We start from the raw sequence: 26,961 nt of genomic DNA, 5'->3' as shown, positions 1-26,961 counted from the left end.
ACTTTTATAGCAGAGAATTCAGTCAGAGGAATAAAAAAGCACCAGTTAGAAATTCCTTGTGCTGGATTACCTTTGGGGAAAAATGTAGTTTGCTGCTTATTAGCTGCAGGGCAGGTTTCTGCTTTCAGGGTTAGCTACACAACTATTAGCACAGTTTCTTATTTTGAAGCTTGGGAATTTCACAGTCAGACAAGAATTGCTTCTGCTCTTGTTTAGTAGATCAGCACCATGGCCAGGTAACAACAAGGGTTTAGTCTTGCCCCATGATGTATTTCTGTTTTCCAAAATGTACAATGAATTATTTTTTTATTTTTTTTTGACACCTCATTTCAAACTAACATAAAGTAGTGGTAAGAGAGATAGAAAGTCAAATAATTTATTTTTTTTCTGTCCAAATCAAAGGCAGAGAACATTCTGAATTACTACAAGTATATTTTACATGGTACAATACGAAACATCGACTTCCAAAACAATTTTTGCAACAAGTATTTCAAAAGTCACATTCACAACAGATGCTGACAGCAGTGCTTTAACCATTCCTTAAGTGAGGTATACATATTAAATCAATCCCCCTGCATACCTGAGTAATTTCTCCATGACATATATGCCAATTAAAGACAGCACAACTTGCATGGTGTTATGTCACTATGAACTTCTGCTTGTGTAAGAGATGGCAGAGGTTTTCTTCTCCTAACTACTATAGCGTTTACACAAGTCAACAAATCTGCAATCACACTGGCATGAAGTAGAAGCCCTCTGTTCTAGCACATCAGCTCTGCACTCCTGGATTTTTTTGCTGAAAATACAAGAAGGGAAGAAGCAGTCTGAACCAGGACCATCATGGTTCAGTGGCAGATGAGAGCAACCGACAGTACAAAGTACAGGGAACTGTTAAAACTACCAATGATGAGAGCACAGATTTAAAAGAAATAGTGCTTGCTCAGGAAGAATTAGTGCTAGTATTTATTACTTTAATGTGACTACATATAGGCAAAGGGACCCTTCTACGGTAAGTGTCTCATGCTGATATTTAAATTAAGCTAATCAGTGGCAAATGCCTGATTTCCGCAGGACAATTATATATTGGTACTGTCAGTTCAAGTAAGAGCTGTGTGTAAGACCCTCTAACTTCAAACCAGCCCACAGCTGTTGGCAATTTGGCAATTCCTAAGAAGCCAGTAGCAGAAAAAGGAGGAGAAAAAAAAAAAAAAAAGAAAAAAAAAGTCCTTCCAGTTCTCTGAGTATGTAGAGAACACAAGCTATATACAAGCTATAAATTTATATTACTGCATATAAATAATGCAAGGAAATCAATTACTGTAGCATGTGTTTTTGAGTTTACTGTAGTATCTGTACTAGGTATTTCAATTAATTTCAGCTAAAAATCCCCTTACACCTCTGGTGTTCGGGATTTAAAACCGTTCTCAAGGATCTTGAAGAAAAAGACAAGTTCTCAATTTTAACAAGTGAGCAAGCACTAATGCTAGCCAAATACCAGAAGACACTAATTTTTGAAAGGCAAAACAAATTCATTAAATGTTCCAATAAGCAAGAGCCCTTTTTTCTTAGCAGTTCAGATAAAAATAAAATAAACAAAGGGGGGAAAAAAAGGTGTCTCAGTCCCCCAAATAAAATCAGAATATGCATGGTTATGCTCTGCAATTTGACGTGTTAAAGCACACATTTGTGGTCCAGAGTGGTGCAATCTACCCCTGTGCATCAGCATGACCAGGTAAAAGTGGGACTGAAAGCAACACATAGTTCCAGCAAGTACAATTCTACCCACAGACAAATTAATATAAAAGGGCAACTATGTTTTAATTCCATGCAGCTGAAGCCATTCCATTTCCTAGCCAGCAACTGCACGCCATTCACTTGTCACATGCATATCTCCACCTGGGCAGTGGGGCAATGCTTCAGGCATTGCTAGTGTTTTATTTGAGGAAGATGGGTTATAGACATATTGATGACAACCATGTAATGTTGTTTCAGTCACACTGGGTTTGTTCAGTGCTATTATGTTATGCTGACTAGGTCCTTATGTTCTTGAGAAAAAAAAAAATGGGACAAGAACTTCCAGCCTGACAGGATTTCAGTTAGTTTCTCTGCTTTTATTAACAAGCATATAATATTAATTGGCAAAACACTGGATACAAGCTTCACTATCATAAAATCAAAACATTAAGCAATAATCCAAAAAGGCTTATTCAGACAAAACTAGCCACCAATAGTACAAAAATACACAGCAACACAAAGCATAAAAAATTGTAAACTTTCAAATGAAGCTAAGCCAAAAATATGGTTTTACACTGTGACAGTTTCAATATCTTTATTATGCCATATATGAGGATAAAGGCTTAGTGGTTGCACTGGCTTATTGTCCCTTAACTGTGAAATAATCTTGTTGCAGAAGGAAAGAAACTCTCCTTTTGTTTGGATGACTGAACTTGAATTCATGATTCCAGTAAACCAATGCTTTGATTTTCAAATAAAAATTGGGGAAAAACAAACAAACAAAAAGTCAAACAAACATCAGCCCAGCCTTTAAAAATCAGGACTCCATCCTTCAGCTACACCTGACTTCGCATGAATGAGCCCGGGTGTTGCTGTGGAACCATCCAGGTTATTTGCAAAGTTACCAACGGCAGTGCTCACAGGACACTTAGTTCCTACCCTACCACTCTCATCTGGGTGCGTCGTTGTGACCTTGAAAGATATCCTAAATGAAAGATTTCCTAGAAGCCCTATGGATGGATCAAACACAGATCAAATAGCAAGACTGGAGCTTTAGTTTGTATATAAATAAATTGTAACTCAATGGTAAAACATCGTTAGCTTGCCGCAAAAAGCAAGTTAAAGCAAGTTCATAGAAAGAGTTTGTACTGATTGCAAGTTTAAATGAAAGCAGAGACTGAAGTATTGTTCCCATGTTCCTTAATGTTGTTCTCTCTACAGCTTTTAACTTCAGCAACAGATGTCAAAACCTCTCAGTTACAGTTAATTATATCTTATGCAGAGATTCTAGTGTATAGGACAATTTTTTGTCCTATTATCAATTTTACACAAAGGAACTGAATTGTAGGTTGTATTAGCATCTCCAGTGAAACATCCAAACCGAAGTGATTACCTGAGGAAAGAGAGAAACTAGATTCTTCTGTACAGCCCAGCCTTCTGTACAAAATGTATATTAAATGTTGTTGAGAATATAACTTACTAAGATTCATCTGCTGATGTACAGACTGGTTGGCTTTTTCCTATTACATTTATCTCAATGGTAAGATGCATAATGTTGTAAAATTGGCTCACTGTATGGTTACTTTTACCATCCTGTAGAAAAAAAATATAATTAAATGAATCCCCTAGGACTATTAATGCTGTTATGAAGACAATAGAGCCAGATAAGCTTTCAAAGGCTCATAGCCTATTGGAAAAAATAGCACCATCATAGTTGTAGTCTGATATTTTTTATGGTCCCATATCCCCAGAGGTGATAGTGTTGTAAACACTATTGCACAACCAATAAAAATAAATATTCCCAGGTTTGATGGTATACAAAGATACCAGACATAACAATGGCACCAAACATTTTCAGATAGGCTGCAAGTCTTGCCGATTGCTTCCACAATTCACATTAAGGTTTCTTGCAAGATCATTTATTTCAGAATATTGCTGACAGATAGTTCTTGTACTTACACAAATTTATATCCCACACTCCACTCTTAAAATAATAATCAAAACCAACATCCCCAAGTAACAGCCCCAAATAAAACCCCCTTTGAACAAATCAAAAATGCCATCTACAGTCCTTTTTAAGTTTAACGGTAAGTAGATGCTACATTTACAATTTAAACATATGCCTAATAAATGCATGTTTCAAACCTATTGCACAAAAACATAAGTAATGCTCTTTATCCATATAAAACAAAAACATACAAATAAAAGCTACTTAAACTCAATGTAAAAGGAAGAAGCTTGTAAAAACATCTTACAATTTCATCTTATATGCCCGTAAATAAAGTTGGACCATTGAAACCAAAAATACTTGGATGGTAAAATAAGACAGAAGGTTTAAAATAGAATAAATAATTTTATAAAGTTAATTTTTAAAACCCCAAATCTTATTTAAATTCAATATTATATATTCTATCTGAATTCTCTGTTTTTAATGAAACTATATTTAATGAGACTCTGACCCTGGGTGATTCATCAGTCTCATTGCTGCTGAGGATAATGTAACAAGGTACTTCTTTACTGTAATTATTTACCAGCATAAGCAATTGTGAAAACTACTTCACAGTAATGCCATCTTCAAAGAAATCCAAAATAAACTGAACAGGATCTCGCTAGGACAGAGATATCTATGCTGAGTCCAACTTTCAGTTCAACTTTGAACAGAATCAGGGTCATTTTACCCAATATAATCTTGATATAAATTAACTGTCTCCTAAGCTTCACAGAAGTGAAACAGAGCTCTGACCCAAAGGAGGCCTCCCTCTCAGTTCAATTCAATTGCATTGTAGTCTTTTAGTAAGGCTAGAGTAAATAAATATATGGTCCAGACACAATCACACCCCTCCTGAGGGAAAGAGTTACTATACCAAAGACACTATGACATATGATTTAGAAAAATAACAGGGGTTTCTTTCTTTTTCTTTTCTTTTCACTGATGAGGTTTTATCAGACTAAACACATTGCAAAAGCAGTTGCACACAATTCTGAGGAAAAAAACTCCCAAACATTTATAGATATTAATACTGTCTTGAATTTACCTGTCTATATAGGTATCAACAGAGTTTTCAACATATTGATAGCACCATAATAAATTCAAGTGATTCTAAAGAGGGCTAACAACTTCCAAATATATGTTCTGCACTACAGATTTATTTTTTTTGTTTTTTACAGAAAACGATAGATTGGAAAGGCTTATGAATTTGCTTGTTTGCTACTGAGTCCTCAGTTGTACAACTACACAGTGGAAAGTGCTAAAATCCTAACATACTTTTAATAGCACTGCATCAATGTCTGGATGTACAAAATATTTCTGCAGTACACTCATTCTGAGGTAGACAGATCTCATGCACGTGTGTGTGTGTGTGTGTGCACGTTTGTGCACACATATAAACACACAAAAACTATCTTAACCAGGATGCTGTCTAGGGGATTTAATTCTATGTCTACGTCAGGTACAGCCAGTATCTGTACATTCAGGGTGTACAGAAGGTGGCAGTTTATAGTCGTGTTAGTATTCTCAGTGCTTCACTGGCTAGAGCCAGTCCCTCATTTACACTAGGACAGTAACAACCACATGAACAGCTCCAGAAAGGCCCAGTATGCCAGTTTGCATATGCATTCACACCACCTGCATTCAGTGTTTTCATTAAAAGGTAGACTCAGGATCTCATTTGTTCTACCAATTCAATAAATGTTAAACACAGGTGAAAGCTGAAATACATATATGAGTATGGAAACAGTAAGACAAAACCAGAGCCACATTCCAATTCCATCGCTCTGTGTGCATGCACACACCCACACACAAGGCCTGGATGTGGACCAGACGTTCAGATCTAGCTACTTTGTGCCTCGTTTGCAGGGACAGCAGCTCTTTTTAGCCTTCATTTGGGTCCCATCTCCATCTTTCGGTAGGCTTCCTTTCTTTTTCTGCTTGCATAACTTTTGATTTCCTTTCCATTCACATCTGTGACTATACATAAAAATGAAAAATCCTGTTTTCAAAGATAAACAAAAAATGGAACATCCCTTCTGCAGCAGCAGATCTAAGAAAGGAGAGCTGAAGACTCCAAAGAATGAAAATGCAGAAGATATGCTGAGGAATGTGGTGCTTTGAAAACTCAAGAGGAAGATGACTGAAAATACTTAATAAAGCTCTTGTGATATCAGCTTCCTGTTATCGGTAAAAAGTAATACTTTGTTGCAGAAGAGGGGAAGGAGCACAGATAGAGAAAGCAGGGCAGCTACAAGCAGGCTTACTTTCTTATCCAAAGGCAGTTTATCAAAAAATAAAATAAAATAATAGGTATAGCAGCTAGCATTTTCAGCTGACTGGAAAATGCTTCTGAAAGTTAGAAGGTTAGCTATTTCCAGATGCAAACTGTATATTGGGAGTTCTAAGTAACTTACACCCTGGCACACAAATGCTCTCACATCTGTACTATACATGCTATACAGTACACATCTTGCAGAAATCAGTTTCAACTACTGTTTTTAAAAAGCTGACAATTACAAAAAGCCTTACAAACAGTGCAGTGAACTCTGCTAAGTGCTATTGAGGGTGCGTTCCATAACATACATGTAGGTTTATATGTGTATAGATATGTACACACACACACAGCATATATGTCACCTTGCATCCACTACGGCTGATGCAAGTAGAATTACGAGTTAAGGCCAGAAGGTGCAAAAATAATCTTGTCTGACCCCCATAACATCTAGTAATTGTCCTGAAGAAAAAGGTATGGTTTCATAAGAAAACAGGTGAAGGAAATATAAAGCTGTTCATAAAATATAAAGCTGCTCTTAATTACCTAAGTAACTTTTAATCACTAAAAATTGTGCAATATCACCCAATATTGTTCAAGAGCCAGGGTTTCAACAGTCAGTGACAACAAATTCTCTCTAAAGTAAAAACTGATTTCTGCAAGCCATAGCTAAATAAGAAATATGTATTTATATATATTTGTTAAAATTCACAAATCTAGCACTTCTGAGTACTTGTCATGATGTGATGCCATGGCAAAATATCAGGGCACATTAGAAATCAACTGCAGTGACTGTTATTAATCTTACCAAATCAACATGCAAAAGGGGCATCAAGACTTTACCAAAACAGAAAGTGGGGGAAAGCAACAATTGGGCAAAATTAACAAACTCATTGGTTTCCCAGATTTTCAGAAGTTTTCAATGCAGCATAATAAATATCACCAGTCACTATATCATTAGTTATTTTCAACGATCTACAGAACAACTTGATTAAAGCCAATGCAATCAGGCATACTATATAACACAAGAACACTTTGCAAAAATATAGTTTTTAAATATTCAGAATGTGAGAAGTAACTAAATGCAACTTGGTGTCAAAAGCAACATTTTAAAACCACCCCACAACATTCTAACTTATTTCTGTGTAACTGTAAGAGATGAATCAGGCTGAGCTACATGGAACTGTGAAGTGTTTTCAGTATCTGTAAACTTAGTGCTGGTAGTGTCTTGTTGAGTTGCAATTTCTTTCGTACAAAATAAGTATAAATATTTTCTGTCCAGAAATCTAGGTAACACATCCCTAGGAGAAATATTCAGAAGGACAGTCCGCTATGAAAGCACTACAGTCTTCCAAAATTATTCGGCTGGTTTGTGTCATGTGATTAGTGATGCACTAAGAAGGTGCCAGATGATAGTCTCTGCAAAAAACTCTGTCCAGAAGGACAATAAAGTTCTCTTACAGCAAGTCCATTTTGGGTCTGTAATGTAGCAGTAGAGGTGCTTTCTGCAAGACAGAAATATAAGCTAAGTTAAGAAACAAAACCAAAATTAAACTTTTCAGTACATAAAGTTGCAAAAGTAAATTTCAGTACACAAAAGTACAAAATTAAACTTTTCAGTAGGTGTTTTTATAAAACAAAGCTTAAACAAACTATCTTAATAGCTGTTCTGTGCAAAAGCACGCAGTACTTATTAACTGTAATAGTGTAAAAGCACATGGCACTTCATACTTAACAGGTCTTACTCAATTCTTCTTCTGTGAACGTATCCATTGCATTTTTAAGTATAGGTAAACTTACAACATTCATAACATCCTGCATCAAGGAGCTGTGTATCCTGTAAAGAATTGCTTCCATTTGTTTGTTCTGTAGCTCCCACCTGTGAGTTTTCATTTTATGCCCTCTGCCTCTTTCACTGGAGATGGCAATTTATGGTTGCCTTTTCCACGTGACTCAAAATTCCACAGATTTACATAATAAAGTTAAATACAAGACTTCTACAGATGCATATAAATTAGTGCTCTTTTTCAATTCTTCATTTTTCCATAAAATTCCTAGCATTTGCTTTTTTTCTTCTTTCATCTGGTTTCAAAGCCTTGAAAATTCAGCCAGCTTACAATCCATCATTTTATATATGAAGTTGAGCCCACTGTTATCCCCAACATGTATTCTTTTACATTTACTTACACTGAACTTAAGTTGCTTATTAATCTCCAGTCACTGAGAACTGTAAAGGTTTGCTTCAATCCTTTCTAACCAATCTGTCTTCACTATCTCAAATAACAACAGCATTGTAATTGAGCTGTTATTGCATTATCCAGACCCTTCCTGGTCATTCAGGAAGGGATTCTAGTAGGATTCTAATTGTGACCTCTCCATGTTTCAAAGACTGACCACTGACTTCTCTTCTGCATATGCAAGTCAATTGTTTTTCTGCACAAAGACAGAAAAACAATTCTATACTCTCACTTGCACCTCTTCCAGATATGCATCCAAAGTTCCTAAGACCTATCTCAGTGTACACTACAGGTTTATGTGTTGTTGTTTGTCTATTATGAATACCAACTCCTCATTCAAATAGCTTCAAATACACATACACTGATTCTGGAGGTGTACCTCGACTCCTAAGTGCTCACCCTTGCAATTCATTCTTATACTTGTTTCACTTGAGCTGCCATTATTGTGATAACTTACACTCATAATAAATGTTCCACTTTATTATTCAGCTGCGAGGGGGTTGTTAAGAGAAACCACAATCAGCAAGTCAAAGATGTACTCACTTAACAAGCCATGTTTATGCCTACTAAATACTGCTGGAATTCTCCTTAACTAATGCAGACAAGCACTGTAATTACTCCCTCTCCTTGAGAAGTACATCAGCCTTCTTGAGCTAGAGAAGAGAACTGTGTTGAAAATTTCTGCCTTGCCTGCATCACTATCTATTTTCCCACTTACACAGAGGAAAACCAGTTTTTACCTGATTTAGCTAAAAATAATACTTTCTTGTGGCTTCAACTTCCTCTCCCTAAGTTGATCACAATTTGACGGTTGACAGAATATACCCTTTCTCCTTGCAATGTACATTTAATTCCTTTTGGCTTCATTTTCTTTGAAACAAAATTAATAATTACTGTTTAAGAATGTTGTATTCTGTATCTATTGAAGGATCTTTTTATTGAATTTATAGTTACTGCAGTACAGTTCCAAATGACACATTTTATAACTTTTTTTATCTAGCCACTCCATGATTTACTTGGAACCACTGTGTCATACCTTAAATCTCCATCTAGTAACAACTACAAACTTGAGTGTGTGGTCCTTGCCAAGAATCTCTTCATTGCATAATATGTCCAGCTGGCAAAAGAAAGAAGACAGTTAATTTGTTAGGACACCGTACATGAAACAAAACATTTCTGGCAATACTACAAACATTAGACATTAATTTTTTCTCCAAAGACAGTGGAACCATTCATCTTGCAATTTTTCTGCAAACAAAAACTGTGTAAGGGAACTGTCTTTTCTCAATATAAAGAGAAGCAAGAATGTACCTATCTCAAATATCTTGCACGAGCTGGACTTAGTTATTTGATTTAGCTTCCCAAGCAGCACTAATGCCGTCTCCTAAAAGCTTTATATGCTTTTGAGAAAGGCTGATTAAATGATGAAGACAGAATCCACAAGTCCAAGGAGAGCTTTATTATTTACCACATTATGAAAAAAAATTACATGAACTCCAGACAGGTGACTTTCTGCAACAAGGTTGTATTTTTTAAAAACTGTCTGCCACTCCCTGATACACTATATTTACATTTTTTTGTTGGTAGTTTTTTTGTTTGTTTTGTCTTTTTTTTTTTTTTTTTACTTTTGCAGATCCTCAGTTGTTTATAATAAGTTGTTAAAATAAGTTGCTTTTACTTGTCCGCCTCAGCATTGAAAGGTCTTGACACTAGAAACAGTAAGGATATAAACATAAAAACATGAGATCATATTGTAGTCAGCCCAGCACAAAAAGTTACTTTGAAACAACGCAAGGACAAAGACTCATAACTGTATAATCATAAGTATGTACTAATGTAAGCACAAAAGAAGAGTCAGGAATGTTCTAGGTAACCTATGCTTCATTACCATAATAAAACGCACACCCCTGGGTGGCAATCTGACATGATAATGAGCAACCAGCCTTAGGTTAAAAAGCTGGCACAGAACTCAACCACACACATTACTGAGCAAGTTATGGAACCAAAAGCAACCAATGAGTGACTCTATCCATACCTTTTAAATTGTATAAAAGGCCTGGCACTCAACTCTGGGTGTGCTTGCTTTGTGAATTACTGCCTGGCCCACAACTCCGTCAGATTTGAAATAAAGGTTAATCAGCAGACCTTGACTCGGTGTGCTTATCAGCTCCAATTCACTGGGCACAGACACAGCCCTTTTTCAAAGGACAACAATATAACTAATAACCAACTCAACAGCAATAGCTGAACATGAAGTAAAGCATGAAATATGCATGAAAATTTTAAGTTCTACCTAGGTTGCATATATTAACTACACTCTACCACACAACCCAGAAAAATCTGAACATACTTTCCATCCATTGACATCACTTAGCTAACTAGCAATAACTCAAACCTTGAATAGTCTACTGCAAGCAGTCAAGTTCCCACAAGCTTAAAGCCTTCTACCATGAACCCATTACTTGACACTGGTAAAGTGATTGCACCACAATTTATGTACCCTTTAAGAAAGTGGGAGGGATAGCTAAAGAATAAAAAGGTACTCTTTGAAGTTGGTAGGAAGGATAGTAAGTTACTAAATTAGACTGGTGGAATGGAACAGAGGTTTTGAAAACAAAAACAAAGATGCACCTGCAAAAAAAAAGTCTCATTTAAAGAAAAAGAAAACACTTTTGATCAATGATGGTACATATGCTGCTGTTGGTCTACAGCCAGAAGTCAACAGAAGAGGTCGAGGCACCAGATGTTACAGTTTTGTTTCAAGAAGTTTAGCTGAGTTTGGGGATGTACTCCAACCAAAAGACAGAGTACTTTGAAGTACAGAGAAGCTAGGAAGGAAGAATGACAGAGATGAAAACCAGATCTTGAGGTTTGAGAACAAAGATGTTGACACTTTGGACTAGAAAGCAGATGCTTGAGATGCAAAGACACTGTGAACAATACTCAAAAAAGTAGTAAATAGAGACTGCTTTCCTATGTTTGCCTTAAGTGTAATTTAGAATATGAAATGGGAGAACTGTGAAAAGTTGTCTTTCTTTCTGTACCTTTCACCATAAGTTCTTCCCATGATTCCAAGTACTGTCTGCAAAGGAAAGGTAAAGTAGGTATATCATAACACTGCTTGTGATAGGCAGCAAGACTTCAGCATGAACTTCACTGACAGCATAGAGGAAAAAAAGTGTAGGAAGAATAGCCCTGCAAAACCCCGGGTGAGTTCAGGAAAAGGGCAAGAGGTACTGCAGGCAGGCAGCTGCAGTTCCCCTGCGGGCTGTGCAGGGAGAGGCCCCTGGTGGAGCAGGCTGTCCCCCTGCAGCCCATGGGTCCCACATGGAGCAGATCTCCACGCTGCAGCCCCCCCATGGGTGGAGGAGCCCCCGGTGGAGCAGGTGGATGTGGCCTGGAGGAGGCTGCGGCCCATGGAGAGCCCCCGCAGGAGCAGGCCCCGGGCCGGAGCTGCAGCCCGTGGAGAGGAGCCCACGTGGAGCAGGGGGTCTGGGGGGAGCTGCCCCCACCCGTGCTGGAGCAGTTTGCTCCTGGGGGATGGATGGATGGACCCTGTGGGATGGACCCATATCTGGAGCAGTTCTGGAAGAGCTGCCACCTGTGGGAAGCCCACACCGGATCAGTTCATCAAGGACTGCATCCTGTGGGTGGGACCCCACAGCACAGGGGACGAGAGTGACCGAGAAGGAGCGGCAGAGAAGAAGCGCTGTAGACTGACCATAACCCCCATTCCCTGTTCCTCTGTGCCCCTCAGAGAGAGAACGCAGAAGAGGGTGGATGGGGAGAAGGTGTTTCTAGTTTGCATTTAGTACTCATTGTCGTATTCTGTTAGTAATACGTAATGAATTATATTAGTCTCCCTATGTTGATTCTGTTTTGCCTGTGATGATAACCTGTTAAGTGATCTCCTCGTCCTTATCTCCACCCCTGAGCCTTTTCCATCATATTTTCTCCCCCTTTTCCTTTGAGGAGAGAGTGAGAGAGCGGTTGTGGTGGAGGTTAGCCATCCAGTAGGTTAAAAAAACAAAAACATACATGTGCTGTATAAGCCCAAGAAAAAATAATAGCTACATTCAATTGTAACATTACAAGCTGAAAGAGGAAGAAGAAAAACTTAAGGGAAAAAAGACTATAAATTGTAAATTGAAAGTGGAAAGAAAAAATTAATTTGAAGAAAAATAATGTAATTGTTTACATTAATTTCCTTAGCTTACAAAGGACAGGAAAATGGCTACATAACATATAATTTAAGAAATGGTGAATGTGTTTATTTTCTGAAAATAAAATCTGACATTGCTTTGCAAAAGAATGACCCCACACTTTCCATAGGACTTTTATCTGCAAAATCATTTTTAGAAATTAAAATATTACCTCATTAAAAGAAGAAAGATTAAGTTTTTTGGCAATGAACTTCTTTAGATGCAGGACTGTTGCTTGTGCTGAACAGCGAATCCATTTTCGTTTCAATCCACGCAATTTGCTGCTATTGCATTCCAAGCAGATGCTTACCTTCAGTAAAAAGGAAGCAGTCAGGGTCGATCAATTTTCTGCAGTTCTCATTATCTATTCCATATGCAGTTTATATTAATGCAACAAGGTGAAAAATTGGAGTACTAATATTCCTTAAACTGAAATGCATACAGTCCAATTGATGAACACATTTTCTAAAATTTCATCAGTTTAGTGATAAATACTGCTCCAACCAAAAAGGGATCTCAAAGAAAAAAGTTCTAGGAAGAACTTTTATGTTGAAAAAAGGATGCTACAGTTCAAACTCCCAAACCACCTCTAGTTGGCAAGGACTGTACATCACAATACAGTATGAAATAAGAGAACTATTGCCAATTATTAATAATGTCTTCTACTGTAACGCCTTGCTTTTAATGCGACTGCTAAACCCAGTTAAAAAAAAAAAAAAAAAAAAAAAAAAAGGAATGCATGTTGAAAAGTGATTATAATGTTTAAAAAAAGAATACGTATAATGGATGTAACAGACTTAAAGTTCTAAAGATTAGCTGCAAAAAAAAAAAAGTCTCTTCAGTTTCTATGTTTCAATTTCACCTCTTTTCTCATCCAGCTATATGTTACTTTGTCTAAACTCTTTGTGATGATTCCCTTTATGCAATAAGAGGGTCTAGAACTAGGAACAATCCCTTTGAAAGTACTCATGCTTTATAATTCAAAACAAAATTAATCCAGGTTAAATTTAATCTAGACATACATAATAGAAGAACATAAAAGGAAAGGAGTGTTTATCCCAGCAGGACATTTCACTTTCAAACATGTGTTGTATTTAAAAATTAATGGTGGATATTCTGGCTTTCATACTATTTTTATGATATAGTGCTAACACTGTCTAAAATATGGGAGATTTAAAAAGAAATAAGTATTAAGTGAAAGTGCATGAGCTTTTATTTGTAACTATTGATATACATTCAGTTCAATGTCCCAGAATAACCTTTGGATACATCCATTCAGAACAGGACCCAAATAACCTAAATCTATGTTAAGCCAAAAGCCAATAAATAGTTTGAAACTCAAAAAAGACAGGAATAACACATTTTATGAAACCATCTTTAAAATATTCTCCATTCCTGCCAAAACCCAAGGATTAACTTAGGGTTACACAAAAGCATCTTGCAACAATGCATTTTTTTAAAGCAGATAACAGAAAAAATAGCTTAAAAGTCAGGGCTTTTTTTGATAACTCGAAGCAGTAAAGCAGTAAAATACCAGATAAAAATAAAAACATGCCCTGTGATCCCACCTGTTCATCACTTCGGTGGTAGTCATTATCCTCTTCCTGTTTTTCCTCAGAAGTTTCTTTGTTTGAATTTTCATCTGTTTTAGTTTCACCTTAGATAAAAAAGCAGATATGTAGGATATCACTCAACAGAAGCACCTTTCAATGACAATATGATTCAAAGAGCAGGGTTCAGGACTTCTATACAGAATAAACTTCGCAGTAGTGCTAACTTGCTTTGGCACTGGCTGCTGGCAACCCCACACATGAAAGATAGGAAATAGCATACAGCACAGCTTCAGCTGAACTCCTAGCAGTGCAGAAGCTGAGTGGTTTCACAGAGTCCCCTTGTGGGCACTACTACCGAGATTTCCTTCACCAAGAGTGTTTATGCTAAAAAGAAAGATTATGTGAACAAATAAGGGACAAAAAAATCCTGCATGCCTATTGTACACCACTATGAAACAATTCTGATTGTTATAAACTGAGACACACACTTCTGACCTATCTGCTTGACAATTATGAGCAGTCCCCCACCTAAGATGTAATAAATAAAAGACTGTTTACCATTCCGATGGGAATCTAGATGCTGTTTTGCAGAACATGTCTCCCCTTTGATATCCCCTGGAACTTCCATGCCAAGTTTGTGATAAAACTCCCTTTGTTTCTTCATTTCCGCTGTTAAAAATTGAAACATTAAATCCTGTAATAAAGTTCTAATGCAACATTTATGAAATTATTTCAAATCCCTTCTTTTGTAAGTTGAACAGGCTTGCCATCAAGGAGTGGTATTGTCACCACTTAATTCCACATCTTTGTTAATGCATCAAGTCGTGCCCAATCTTATCTTTCAGAGTTAGAATACTACAAAGTCATCCACACGGCTACGATTATAACATTTCTATTGAAATGAGATGATTTTAAATACTATGCCTTATTCTGAATCCCTCCCACAGTATTTCAGCCAAACCACTGTTTTTGAATTTTTGTTTATAGTTCTGATTTCACTATGATAGAATTGATTTTATAAAATCTATTTAAGCTTGCTTATCGACATCTAAGAAATTCATTCTTTTCAGCTTACATAGATTAAGATATTCTATTTAAATGAAAATCACATGCAACATCAACAACAACAACAAAATACAGAACAGTTACTAGAAAGTACTTGTTTAGTTGTACAGATCCAGTCTCAAAGAGGACTATGAAAGTGCAAATTGAAAGTTACCAGCTAAGAAAGGACTTTCACAGTAGAGGAAAACTTCCATGAATCTAAAAGCTCTTCTGCATTACATGCTACCTCTAAATATTCTGGAAAGCTGGCACAACAGATCTAAGCACACAATTTAAAAAGAACAAATGAAAGCTGCAGCATACAAACATGTAAAAGCTGAACTACTATTCTGTTAATACTACTTTTTGGTGAAATATCCCATCTTGCCTTTTTTCCCCCCTCAAAAAAATTACTGCTTGTAAAGATATGAACCTAAGTCTATCACTAGAGATAGAACAAATGAAATAATACAGTTCTTTGCTGTATTTTTCCTCAAATTCTCTCTCACCCCCCTTCTGTATTTTCATCACTTGAAAATGTGTGTGCTGTTTTTTTAAACTGTTAAAGGAGTAAAGAATTATGTGCAAGACTACATGTAAGAAAAGATCATACCACAACTTACCTTCTTGGAGGCCTGGCACAAGTTTGTAAACAATATCTTGCATTGTTCTGTCATGACTATCAAGGAAAAAAAGGAAAAAAAAAGAATCAAAACATTCAAAGCATTGATTCAAAAGATACCTGTTACACAAGTTCCAGTACTAAATTGATCTAAAAGCTCTAAATTTGTTTAATTTCTAAAGCTGATATTTATATCAAAATAGAGAGGACAGCACCTAGAGAGGAATTAGGATAAAATATAGACTAAGAAAAAAAGAAAAAGGAAATTAGGGGAAGAAGTGGGTTCTTCCCCTCCTGCAACAAGGCTCATGTTGTCACTAATAATCTCAAAATTCCTTGACAACTCTGAGGTAAAAACCTTGTTACTGCGAAAGAACAGAAGCTAGTGTGTTTATCATCTCTACAAATTAATCTCTCACATTCCTTAGTTATTTAGTTATCTGTACAGGACTTTTCCCTGTTACAGCAAATATATATATATATATTAAAAAAAAAAAAGCAGCAAACACACACAAAAAAACAACACCCAAGAACATAAAGAAATTTGAGTTTGCTCTTAAGCCAACATTTTATTTATGAGCAACATTATGTAGCTCAGAAGCCCATATAAGGTGATGTGCCCCAAACGAAAGAAGCATAATGAACCCACACGTGGCAGAACTGGAAGGGCAGCAGGACTATTTAAGTTTCTAAACTGTAATTCCCAGATCACAAAAACAAAGCTCTGTTTTAAACCAAACTTTATCTACAGTTTGCCTGCAATTTCTAGATTATTCTACAGTAAGTTACTGTCTAAAAGAAATATAATATTATCCTAAATTCCAATTGCTGTGGTTTAACCCAACCGGCAGCTAAACACCACACAGCAATTTGCTCACGCTCCCCCACTCCCTCTCTTGGGATGGGGGAGAGAAACAGGAAAGTGAAGCCTGTGAGTTGAGATTAAGACAGTTTATTAAGACAGGAAAATAATAATAATAATAACAATAATAATAATAACAACAATAATGATGATAATAGTACTAATAATAATGTGTACAAACAAGTGATGCACAATGCAATTGCTCACCACCCGCTGACCGATGCCCAGCCTATCCCCACCCCGGCTAGCCACCCCTATATATTGCTCAGCATGACCCCATACGGTACGGAATACCCCTTTGGCCAGTTTGGGTCATCTGTCCTGGGTCTGTCCCCTCCCAGCTCCTGCTGCACCCCCAGCCTGCCCGCTGGCAGGACAGAGTGAGAAGCTGAAATGTCCTTGGCTTGGTGTAAGCACTGCTCTGCAACAATTAAAACATCGGCATGTTATCAGCACTCTCCTCATCCTAAGCCAAAACATAGCACCCTACCAGCTACTAGGGGGAAAACTAACTCTGTCCTAACTGAAACCAGGACATTTATTGGCGCCCAACATGGGGCATGAAGGTTTGAGGGAACGACAGATCTGACCAGAGCTTGTTAAACTAAAATTAGTATTAGACCTGCTTAATAGTTGCTAGTCACAATGTTTATTCCTTTAATCTCAAATCTGCTGTGCCTGTTTTCTAAATTGAGTTTTATAACACGTTACCTTCTGTATGTGCTCCCAGTCATGCTGTTTATCCTCTCTGGGCCCTGGTTTAAGATCATTATGGTACTGTGCGGTGTAACGGTGGCTTATGATACGATGACATTTCCAGTCATGACTCTAAGCTGGTATTTGTACTCAGCACTGTCATCGACTCTATACTTTGGAAACCAGATCTCAGAAATTATTAACAATTACACCTATTGCCTTTTTTTTGTCAGGGACCCAATCTTTAGAGGGGAAAGGGGAAGATATTTTTTCCTACTTGTTCACTCTCCCCTTCTCCTTCACCACCCTCTTATCCTCCAAGCTTGTTATGATAGTTCTCCATGATTTCGAATATCCTTGGGATACTCAGACCAGCATGTTCTTGTTGTTATGTCTCCTGAATGTGCTTCAGGTTTTGTTTAAGATTAAACAACTACTTAGGAATCTCATCCAGAGATCTGTGCTGAGGCAGGATAGTTGTGAGTGGCAGGGAGTGTGGGAGGATATGGGCTGGTTTCTCGAGCAGTGGGCACCTCCAGTGTTTTGGAAATTCACCCCTGAACAACTGCAAAATCCTAAAAAAATGGTAGAACGCTTGAAAAAAGGGTGTCATGACTCTGGCAGTTCCAAAGTGACACAGATCACTGTAGCATGCTGGGGTCCGGACCACGCCTATCAAGCTGCAATTGATACTGCTATCAACTTAGTGACACACCCTGCGGCCACTCCAAGTCCTGTGACAGGCCCAATGGCCACTCCGACCCCTACGGTGGACCCTGCAGCTGCTCCAGCTCCTGTGGCTGGGTCAGAGAAACAAGCTGTAGCAGTGCAAGCTGCCCCTCTACAAGACAACGTGAAAAAATTCAGGTCATTTAGAACCCAGAGAGTCTTCTGCTAGGTCTGCTAGGTATAGAGACTACGATGCTGGGCCATCAGGGATTCAGGAGGAGGAAGATGAGGATGCCGAAAAATCAACAGTAACTACCTGAAACCTAAATGAGCGTGAGCTATGAGATGTGCGAACAGATTTTGGTCGCTGTATAGGTGAGCAGCTTGTCACCTGGCTGCTCCAGCGCTGGGACACTGGAGCCAATTGTGTGGAATTAGATGGCAGGGAAGCCAGGCGGCTGGGATCCCTTGCTAGAGACACAGGCATTGACAAAGCAATTGCAGATGGAGCACAATCTCACAGCCTCTGGAGGCGTCTCCTCTCAGCTGTGAGGGAAAGGTATCCCTTCAAGGAAGAACTTGTATGTCTACCAGGCAAGTGGACCACTATGGAGAAGGGAATCCAGTACCTGAGGGAATTAGCTGTATGGGAAGTGATTTATGAGGATCCAGACCTCAGACAAACATCCAAAGATCCAGATGAAGTCAGGTGTACACAATCCATGTGGTGGAAGTTTGTACGGAGTGCACCATCATCATATGCCAGCTCATTGGCAACAATGGCCTGCAAAGAGGATGAGGAACCCACAGTGGATGAAGTGGCTAAACAACTCCGGCAGTACGAAGAAAGTCTCTCCTCTTCCTTACAGGCCTGCGTCTCAGCTGTGGAGAAACTTTCTGAAGTGTTCCACCAACAAAAAGAGAATCTATTTTCCTCCCCACCTGAACAAACCAGTGTCCACCAACCAAAAGAGAACACTTGGGAGAAACTTTCTGAAAAGTTTCACCAACTTGAAGAGAGATTATTCTCCTCCGCACCTGTACAAAGCAGTGTCTCAGCTGTCAGGGTAGGCATTCATCCACACAAGGAAGACGATATGGTGGGTACTCACCCCGTGCCACCCTGTGGTTTTACCTATGAGACCATGGAGAGGACATGAGAAAATGGGATGGAAAATCTACCACGACCCTAGAGGCACGGGTACGCGAGTTGCAAAAGAAAACAATCGTGAAAAAGGGATTCTCTGAAAAGTTTGCTGCTCCAACTTCCAGCAGACAGTCCTTCAAACACAGAAATGAAGAAGATTCTGACCAGGATTAGGGGGGCCCTGCCTCCAGCCAGTGGGAGGAAAGGGACAATCGAGTTTATTGGACTGTGTGGATTCGATGGCCTGGCACATCAGACGCACAGAAGTATAAGGCTTTAGTAGACACTGGTGCACAATGTACTGTAATGCCATCAAGCTATAAAGGGCCAGAGCCCATCTGTATTTGTGGAGTGACAGGGGGATCTCAGCAGTTGACTGTATTGGAGGCTGAAGTGAGTCTGACTGGGAATGAGTGGGAAAAGCACCGCACTGTGACTGGCCCGGATGCTCCATGTATCCTTGGCATAGACTATCTTAGAAGACGATATTGCAAGGACCCAAAAGGGTTCCGGTGGGCTTTTGGTATAGCTGCCTTAGAGACAGAGGGCATTAAACAATTATCTACCTTGCCTGGTCTCTCAGAGGACCCCTCTGTTGTGGGGTTGCTGAGGGTCAAAGAACAGCAAGTGCCAATCGCTACCACAACTGTGCACCGGCGGCAATATTGCACTAGATTCCCGAGACTCCCTGACTAGAAACTAGAAACCGAGACTCCCTGACTCCCATCCATAAGCTAATTCGTCACCTGGAGAGCCAAGGAGTGATCAGCAAGACTCATTCACCTTTCAGTAGTCCCATATGGCCAGTGCGAAAGTCTAATGGCGAGTGGAGACTAACAGTGGACTATCGTGGCCTGAACGAAGTGACGCCACCACTGAGTGCTGCAGTGCCGGACATGCTGGAACTTCAGTACGAACTTGAATCGAAGGCAGCCAAGTGGTACGCCACAATTGATATCGCTAATGCATTTTTCTCCATCCCTCTAGCAGCAGAGTGCAGGCCACAATTTGCCTTCACTTGGAGGGGAGTCCAATATACTTGGAATCGGCTGCCCCAGGGGTGGAAACACAGCCCTACCATTTGCCATGGGCTGATCCAGTCTGCACTAGAGCAGGGGGAAGCTCCTGAACACCTGCAGTACATCGATGACATTATTGTGTGGGGTGACACAGCAGAGGAAGTTTTTGAGAAAGGGAAGAAAATAGTCCAAATCCTTCTGAAAGCTGGTTTTGCCATAAAACAAAATAAAGTCAAAGGACCTGCACGAGAGATCCAGTTTTTAGGAATAAAATGGCAAGATGGACGTCGTCAAATCCCAATGGATGTGATCAGCAAAATAAAAGCTATGTCTCCACCAACTAGCAAAAAAGAAACACAAATCTTCCTAGGGGTCGTGGGGTTTTGGAGAATGCACATTCCTAATTACAGTCTGATTGTACACCCGCTCTACCAAGTAACCCGTAAGAAGAATGAGTTTGAATGGGGCCCTGAGCAACGACAAGCCTTTGAACAAATCAAGCAGGAAATAGTCCATGCAGTAGCCCTTGGGCCAGTTCGAACAGGACCAGATGTAAAGAATGTGCTCTACACTGCAGCCGGGGAGAACGGCCCCACCTGGAGCCTCTGGCAGAAAGAACCTGGGGAAACTCGAGGTCGGCCCCTGGGGTTTTGGAGTCAGGGATACAGAGCATCTGAGGCCCGCTATACTCCAACTGAAAAGGAGATACTGGCAGCATATGAAGGAGTTCGATCTGCTTCAGAAATGGTCGGTACTGAAGCGCAGCTCCTCCTAGAACCCCGATTGCTGGTACTAGGCTGGATGTTCAAAGGAAGGGTCCCCTCTACACATCATGCAACTGATGCTACATGGAGCAAGTGGGTTGCACTAATTACTCAGCGGGCTCGAATAGGAAACCCCAGTCGCCCAGGAATATTGGAAGTGATTATGGACTGGCCAGAAGGTAAATACTTTGGGATATCATCAGAGGAGGAGGTGGTCCGTGCTGAAGAAGCCCCACTGTACAAGTTACCAGAAAATGAGAACATGCCCTGTTTACTCATGGGTCCTATCGTAATGTGGGGAAGCATCGGAGACGGAAGGCTGCTGTATGGAGTCCTACACGACGAGTTGCAGACGCTGCTGAGGGAGAAGGTGAATCGAGTCAGTTTGCAGAAGTGAAGGCCATTCAGCTGGCTTTAGACATTGCTGAACGAGAAAAATGGCCAGTTCTCTATCTCTACACCGATTCATGGATGGTAGCAAATGCCCTGTGGGGATGGTTACAGCAATGGAAGCAAAACAACTGGCAGCGTAGGGGCAAACCCATCTGGGCTGCTGCATTGTGGCAAGATATTGCTGCTCGGGTAGAGAACCTGGCTGTGAAAGTACGCCACGTAGATGCTCATGTGCCCAAGAATCGGGCTACTGAAGAACATCAAAACAACCAGCAGGTGGATCAGGCTGCTAAGATTGAAGTAGCTCAGGTGAACCTGGATTGGCAGCATAAAGGTGAATTATTTATAGCCCGATGGGCCCATGACACCTCAGGCCATCAAGGTAGAGATGCAACATACAGATGGGCTCGTGATCGAGGGGTGGACCTGACCATGGACGCTATAGCACAGGTTATTCATGATTGTGAAACATGTGCTGCAATCAAGCAAGCCAAACGGTCAAAGCCTCTTTGGTATGGAGGATGATGGCTGAAATATAAATATGGAGAGGCCTGGCAGATTGATTACATCACACTCCCTCAAACTCGCAATGGCAAGCGCCACGTACTTACAATGGTGGAGGCAACCACCGGATGGCTGGAAACATATCCTGTGCCTCATGCCACCACCCGGAACACTATCCTGGGCCTTGAAAAGCAAGTCCTATGGCGACATGGTACCCCAGAAAGAATAGAGTCAGACAATGGAACTCATTTCCGAAACAACCTTATAGACACTTGGGCCAAAGAACATGGTATTGAGTGGGTGTATCACATCCCCTATCATGCACCAGCCTCTGGGAAAGTTGAACGATACAATGGACTGTTAAAGACTACATTGAAAGCAATGGGCACTGGGACATTCAAAAATTGGGATATGCATTTGGCAAAGGCCACCTGGTTAGTCAATACTAGGGGATCTGCCAACCGAGCTGGACCTGCCCAATCAAACCTGTTACGTACTGTAGATGGGGATAAAGTTCCTGTAGTGCATGTAAGAAACAAGTTGGGTGAAACAGTCTGGGCTACTCCTGCCTCAGGAAAAGGCAAACCCATTCATGGGATTGCTTTTGCTCAGGGACCTGGATATACTTGGTGGGTAATGCAAAAGAATGGGGAGGCCCGGTGTGTACCTCAAAGGGATTTAATACTGGGTGAGAATAGCCCATGAGTTGAATTCTATCACATTAATTATTCTACAATACTGTATGTCATCACTACCATGATTGCTATATACCATAGATGAGAATGGTGATTAATTAGAATGTATTGGAAAGAGTGTAACCTGAGCATGACATAAATGGTATGGAGTAAGGGGTGGATAGATGTCCTGGTGTCAATTAGGACAGAGTTGATTTTCTTCCTAGTAGCTGGTAGGGTGCTGTGTTTTGGCTTAGGATGAGAAGAGTGCTGATAACACGCTGATGTTTTAATTGTTGCAGAGCAGTGCTTACACCAAGCCAAGGACATTTCAGCTTCTCACTCTGTCCTGCCAGCGGGCAGGCTGGGGGTGCAGCAAGAGCTGGGAGGGGACAGACCCAGGACAGCTGACTCAAACTGGCCAAAGGGGTATTCTGTACCGTATGGGGTCATGCTGAGCAATATATAGGGGTGGCTAGCCGGGGTGGGAGGGCCGGACTGCTCAGGGTTAGGCTGGGCATCGGTCAGCAGGTGGTGATCAGTTGCATTGTGCATCACTTGTTTCATACACATTATTAATAGCAGTACTATTATCATCATTGTTATCGTCATTATTGTTATTATTATTTTCCTGTCTTAATAAACTGTCTTAATCTCAACTCACAGGCTTCACTTTCCTGTTTCTCTCCCCCATCCCAAGAGAGGGACTGGGGGAGGGTGAGCAAATTGCTGTGTGGTGTTTAGCTGCTGGCCAGGTTAAACCACAACACCAATCCATAGATAAAGTCAGAAACAGAAACTAAATATGTCTCAGCTGCTGCAAGGTCATTCCTTCAGTAGAGCCTGGAGTACAAAATCCTGGATCTGACTTAAATAACATGTTTGCAGGTTAAATAACAGGTATTCTCAGGTTTCTCATCACCTGACTTGTGCACTTCACACCAGTGGAGACCAGAGAATAATTACAGAAATGGCAACAATTCAAAGACTATTATGTATGATTAGAAACCTCTTGAAATAGCACTACATGAAGAACCAAAATATCATTAATTCTAAAATTCATGTCAAGCAATAGCAACCCAATTTTCAACTGTCACATATAGATTTACAGGAATATCTCCAAAAATATTTCAATGTAAATGAGTAAATCTGCCATTACTATGTGATCAAAGGTGAGAATTTAACATCATTCAGATTTGTTAAATAGATGATGTTTGGTTTATGTGTTCCCCAGACCGGGGGATGAACAGGCATTCAAGTCTATATTCTAACATGTATTGTGAAACTCTTGACTACCATAAATAAACTAGTAAACCAAAATTAGGCAAAGCAAAGACTGCTTTAATCTTGAAGGGGCAGTATTTTATAATTATTGCAGGGAAGATACTTCCTTTGAAGTGCATTCAATGACTAAAAGCCAACTGCTGAATTCCTTCCTAGCTGTTCTCAATTTGATGCTCTGCTTCCTGTCTCTTTTTGACATGGAAAACAATCTTCTGAATCAAGGCACTGGTATATTCCTGTAGCTTTACAGTAGACAAAACTGCTGTCTTGAGTGTTACTTGTTCCTTCCTGCCTATCGGTACTCACTTCATCCTTCAAAGCACGATTCGACAGGGACTTACAGTTTTGATGATTTAGTAAAAGAATAATTTCTACAAATGTTTCATTTATGTAACTTTAATGAGTCATTAGAACTTCTCAAAATTTAAACAGTAAAGTGCATACTTTGCATATTAAGATTTAAAAATACTAACAGATGTTAAGAAATTGCAAATTCATAGCAAAGTTTGATCCTGTTATCTCCTCACATAATCATGTTCAACCTTCCTTTTAAATGCGTAGCATTCTGATCAGCAATTAAGAAAATTTAGGAAAAAGCTGTGCTGTATTAAAGAGGTTAAAACAGTTTAGAGTGCAATTAGTTGCATTTTTGCTTTCATACCTACCCAATATACTGCAATGGGTGGCTCTGATGTATAACAATTCTACAAGTCGGACAGGTGTTGTTTTCTTCCAAATATTTCACTAGGCAGCTTCTACAGACTGGTAACAAGGACATCCATAATTAAAAAGAAATAAAATAATAATAATAATAACAATAATAAAAGCTTCTTTTCATATGTTTACAGAAATGCTTGTTACTGAAATATACACAAGAGTAATTTTTTACATTGTGCAAGCATATCTAACCACACGGAACAGAGTTTCCAACATTTTTCACAAGTGCTCCTGATACAGAAAAGCGATGCACTAGAATTAAGGCACCTGTACATAGCCAGAGTCTGCCTAACATAGCATACAACACACTATCCCATTTTGGAATTTACTAGAACTACAGTTTCGAGCACACCAGTTTCCAGCATCCAGCTTGCACGGATGATACTACATGCATTATATACCATACTAAGGTACTAAGCCAAGCTGCTTTAACCATGGCCACACAGAGAAGTGTACCGTGGAAGTGAACCTAGGACAAAGACATCATTCGTATATCTATTATTTTTTAAAACAACAGAAAATGTTCCAAAACTGGATATCCAGGCAATATTTCACCTCTAATTTTCACAGGGTACTTGGCAGTTAAACTTCCATCAGAAAAAATAATTCCATAGGGACAGATCTTCAGTATTTGTAAGAAGTGCTAGCAAAACCTGCTAAAGCAGTCATACGTTATAGAGCTGTACACTTTTTGGAACATTTTCCAGCTCCATATACACACTTATTCACATCTGATTCAAAATCAACTATTTATTTATTTCTTAAGAAACAGTACAGATAATACACATCACTACATCATTTCATCTGAAGTTCTAAATAATCTCAAATTAAAAACTGTAGAGGAAAAAAAGTGGTATTTTTCTTCCTCAAACAGCAGCAGTTCATTTTGGTATTAATGCGTTCATTCTTATCACACAAAATGAAAGAATTCCTTTAACTACAGTGCCATCTACCTCTCAGACAGGATGATGGTACATTTGGAAAAAAAAAAAAAACATCTGTTAATATCAGGGAAATTATTCAGCAGCAAAGCAAGCATCCTGACTGTACTCCACATTGTACTTCCATGGTATCAGCAATAGTACTGTTGTTGGTAGAGGTTATGGTTGGGACAAGTCCTGTAGCTTTGTGCACAAAGCAGAGATCTTGCATGCATGGCCGTCTGTTGCAGTGGAATGCCACAACAGTAGCTCCATTCACAAGAGTGAAGCTATACCCTGATCTTACCAAGCCAGTGATAGCAGAACCAGGGACAAGCCACAAATGGGGGGAAAAAAAAAAAGAAAAAAAAAAACAACAACAACAAAAAAAAACAGTAGGAACAAGCAACAGGCATTCCCTGGCCTTTGAAGAAAACACTGTGTATTAATAAAAACTTACTTCATAAGTGAATGTAAGAAATGGTAAGGCTGATGTGAACAGATTGGAGAGCTTGTTTTTTGTACTATTAGAAGAACGACGAAATATTACCCTCTAGCTCTAAGTTAGACAAATGACTTGTCAAAATGTTGTTTTTATATGTAATGTCTTGTTGATGTGAAGTGAAGACTTCGGGACAAAAACTACAGAAAAGTCTGGCTTAAGGATCCAGTTGTCTCCCCTACTCTCCAGAATGCGCACTATAGAAATTAAGATGTGAAACACGAACTGAAGGGACAGAAGAATAACCAAAATGGCATGGAAGCATGACAAGAATAGCAGACTCATTAAAACTGATGAGCAGAACTTAGAAAAGAAGTACAATGGAAAATATAATATTAGACAAGTCATGAGTATCTTATTTCCCCTTTGTATGAAATTTTAAGTGGCATATAAGTCAACCGAAATAAAAATTTTCATTTTGTGGAGACAAAGCCACTGCCATCAAGTAATTCCCTTCTGAGAAAGCAATGAGGCCATGGGTGATGAAGCTATTTGAACAACATACTAGTTTTATCAGAATAAAATATGGTGACAGAAGCATTGTAAAATGCACTGGATGTAAGGAGTTGCATAGCAAGTACTCTTTAATAGATTAATGCAGGTAAACAAAAACAAAACAAATGATGTTCTCAGCTCCCAGCAAATAAAACCGGACAAACAGAAGGGCCCAACTTACAATAACATGTTGGTAACCTGCAGGAATTCTGAAGACACAGCTAGAAAAAATACTTTTGGTAAAACCCTGTCATGTAAAGTAAAGCCATGATTGTAGCTACTACAGAAGATACTGAATGCCACTAGCACGGGTCTTCTGGATTGAAGATTAATTCCTCAGCTGACGCGTACTTTGGCAAAGGAAGCTAAGAATCAGAACTGATTTAAGACAGAACAATTCTTGAATTGGCACTTTGGACTAAGTGAGTTCTATGGCTCTTCCTCAGGAGGACTGATTTTTATTGATTCTTTTCAGACCTTTAGTTGGAACTCTGCTCATATGCCAGTCTCCATCACGGTATTTCAAACCCTATCATCCTTACATACTGTGATATTAGCAACAAAGGTACTGAGAAGAATTTATAACTTCAAGTGAAGGTGGTTTTGTAGTTATTGTTTTATTGAAGTCTAAGGCTTTGTGAGGTTCAAGGGCATAATTCCT

The 26,961-nt window shown here is 39.2% G+C and overlaps 1 protein-coding gene across 10 annotated transcripts in view; it reads right to left on the bottom strand.

Annotated features, from left to right (window-relative positions):
- Window positions 1–416: 416 nt before the first annotated feature.
- Window positions 417–26,961, bottom strand: part of PCGF3 (polycomb group ring finger 3) — a 59,722-nt gene continuing 33,177 nt past the window's right edge. For 2 of the 10 annotated variants that reach the window (XM_082782551.1, XM_082782553.1), the window contains 8 exons: window positions 24,332–24,428; window positions 15,656–15,711; window positions 14,547–14,657; window positions 14,004–14,092; window positions 12,608–12,745; window positions 9,270–9,350; window positions 7,458–7,501; window positions 417–3,327 (listed from right to left, as the gene is read on the bottom strand). In XM_082782551.1, coding sequence (XP_082638677.1) covers window positions 3,303–3,327; window positions 7,458–7,501; window positions 9,270–9,350; window positions 12,608–12,745; window positions 14,004–14,092; window positions 14,547–14,657; window positions 15,656–15,711; window positions 24,332–24,428 — 641 coding nt within the window. In that variant the 3' untranslated portion in view covers window positions 417–3,302. The other 8 variants (XM_082782554.1, XM_082782552.1, XR_014319278.1 and 5 more) reach the window with 7 other exon arrangements.

This window comes from Aythya marila, assembly GCF_965140915.1.
Source record: "Aythya marila genome assembly, chromosome: Z".
Taxonomy (NCBI): domain Eukaryota; kingdom Metazoa; phylum Chordata; class Aves; order Anseriformes; family Anatidae; genus Aythya; species Aythya marila.
Note: the sequence above shows the minus strand (reverse complement) of the source record. Positions and strands in the feature narration are given on the sequence as shown.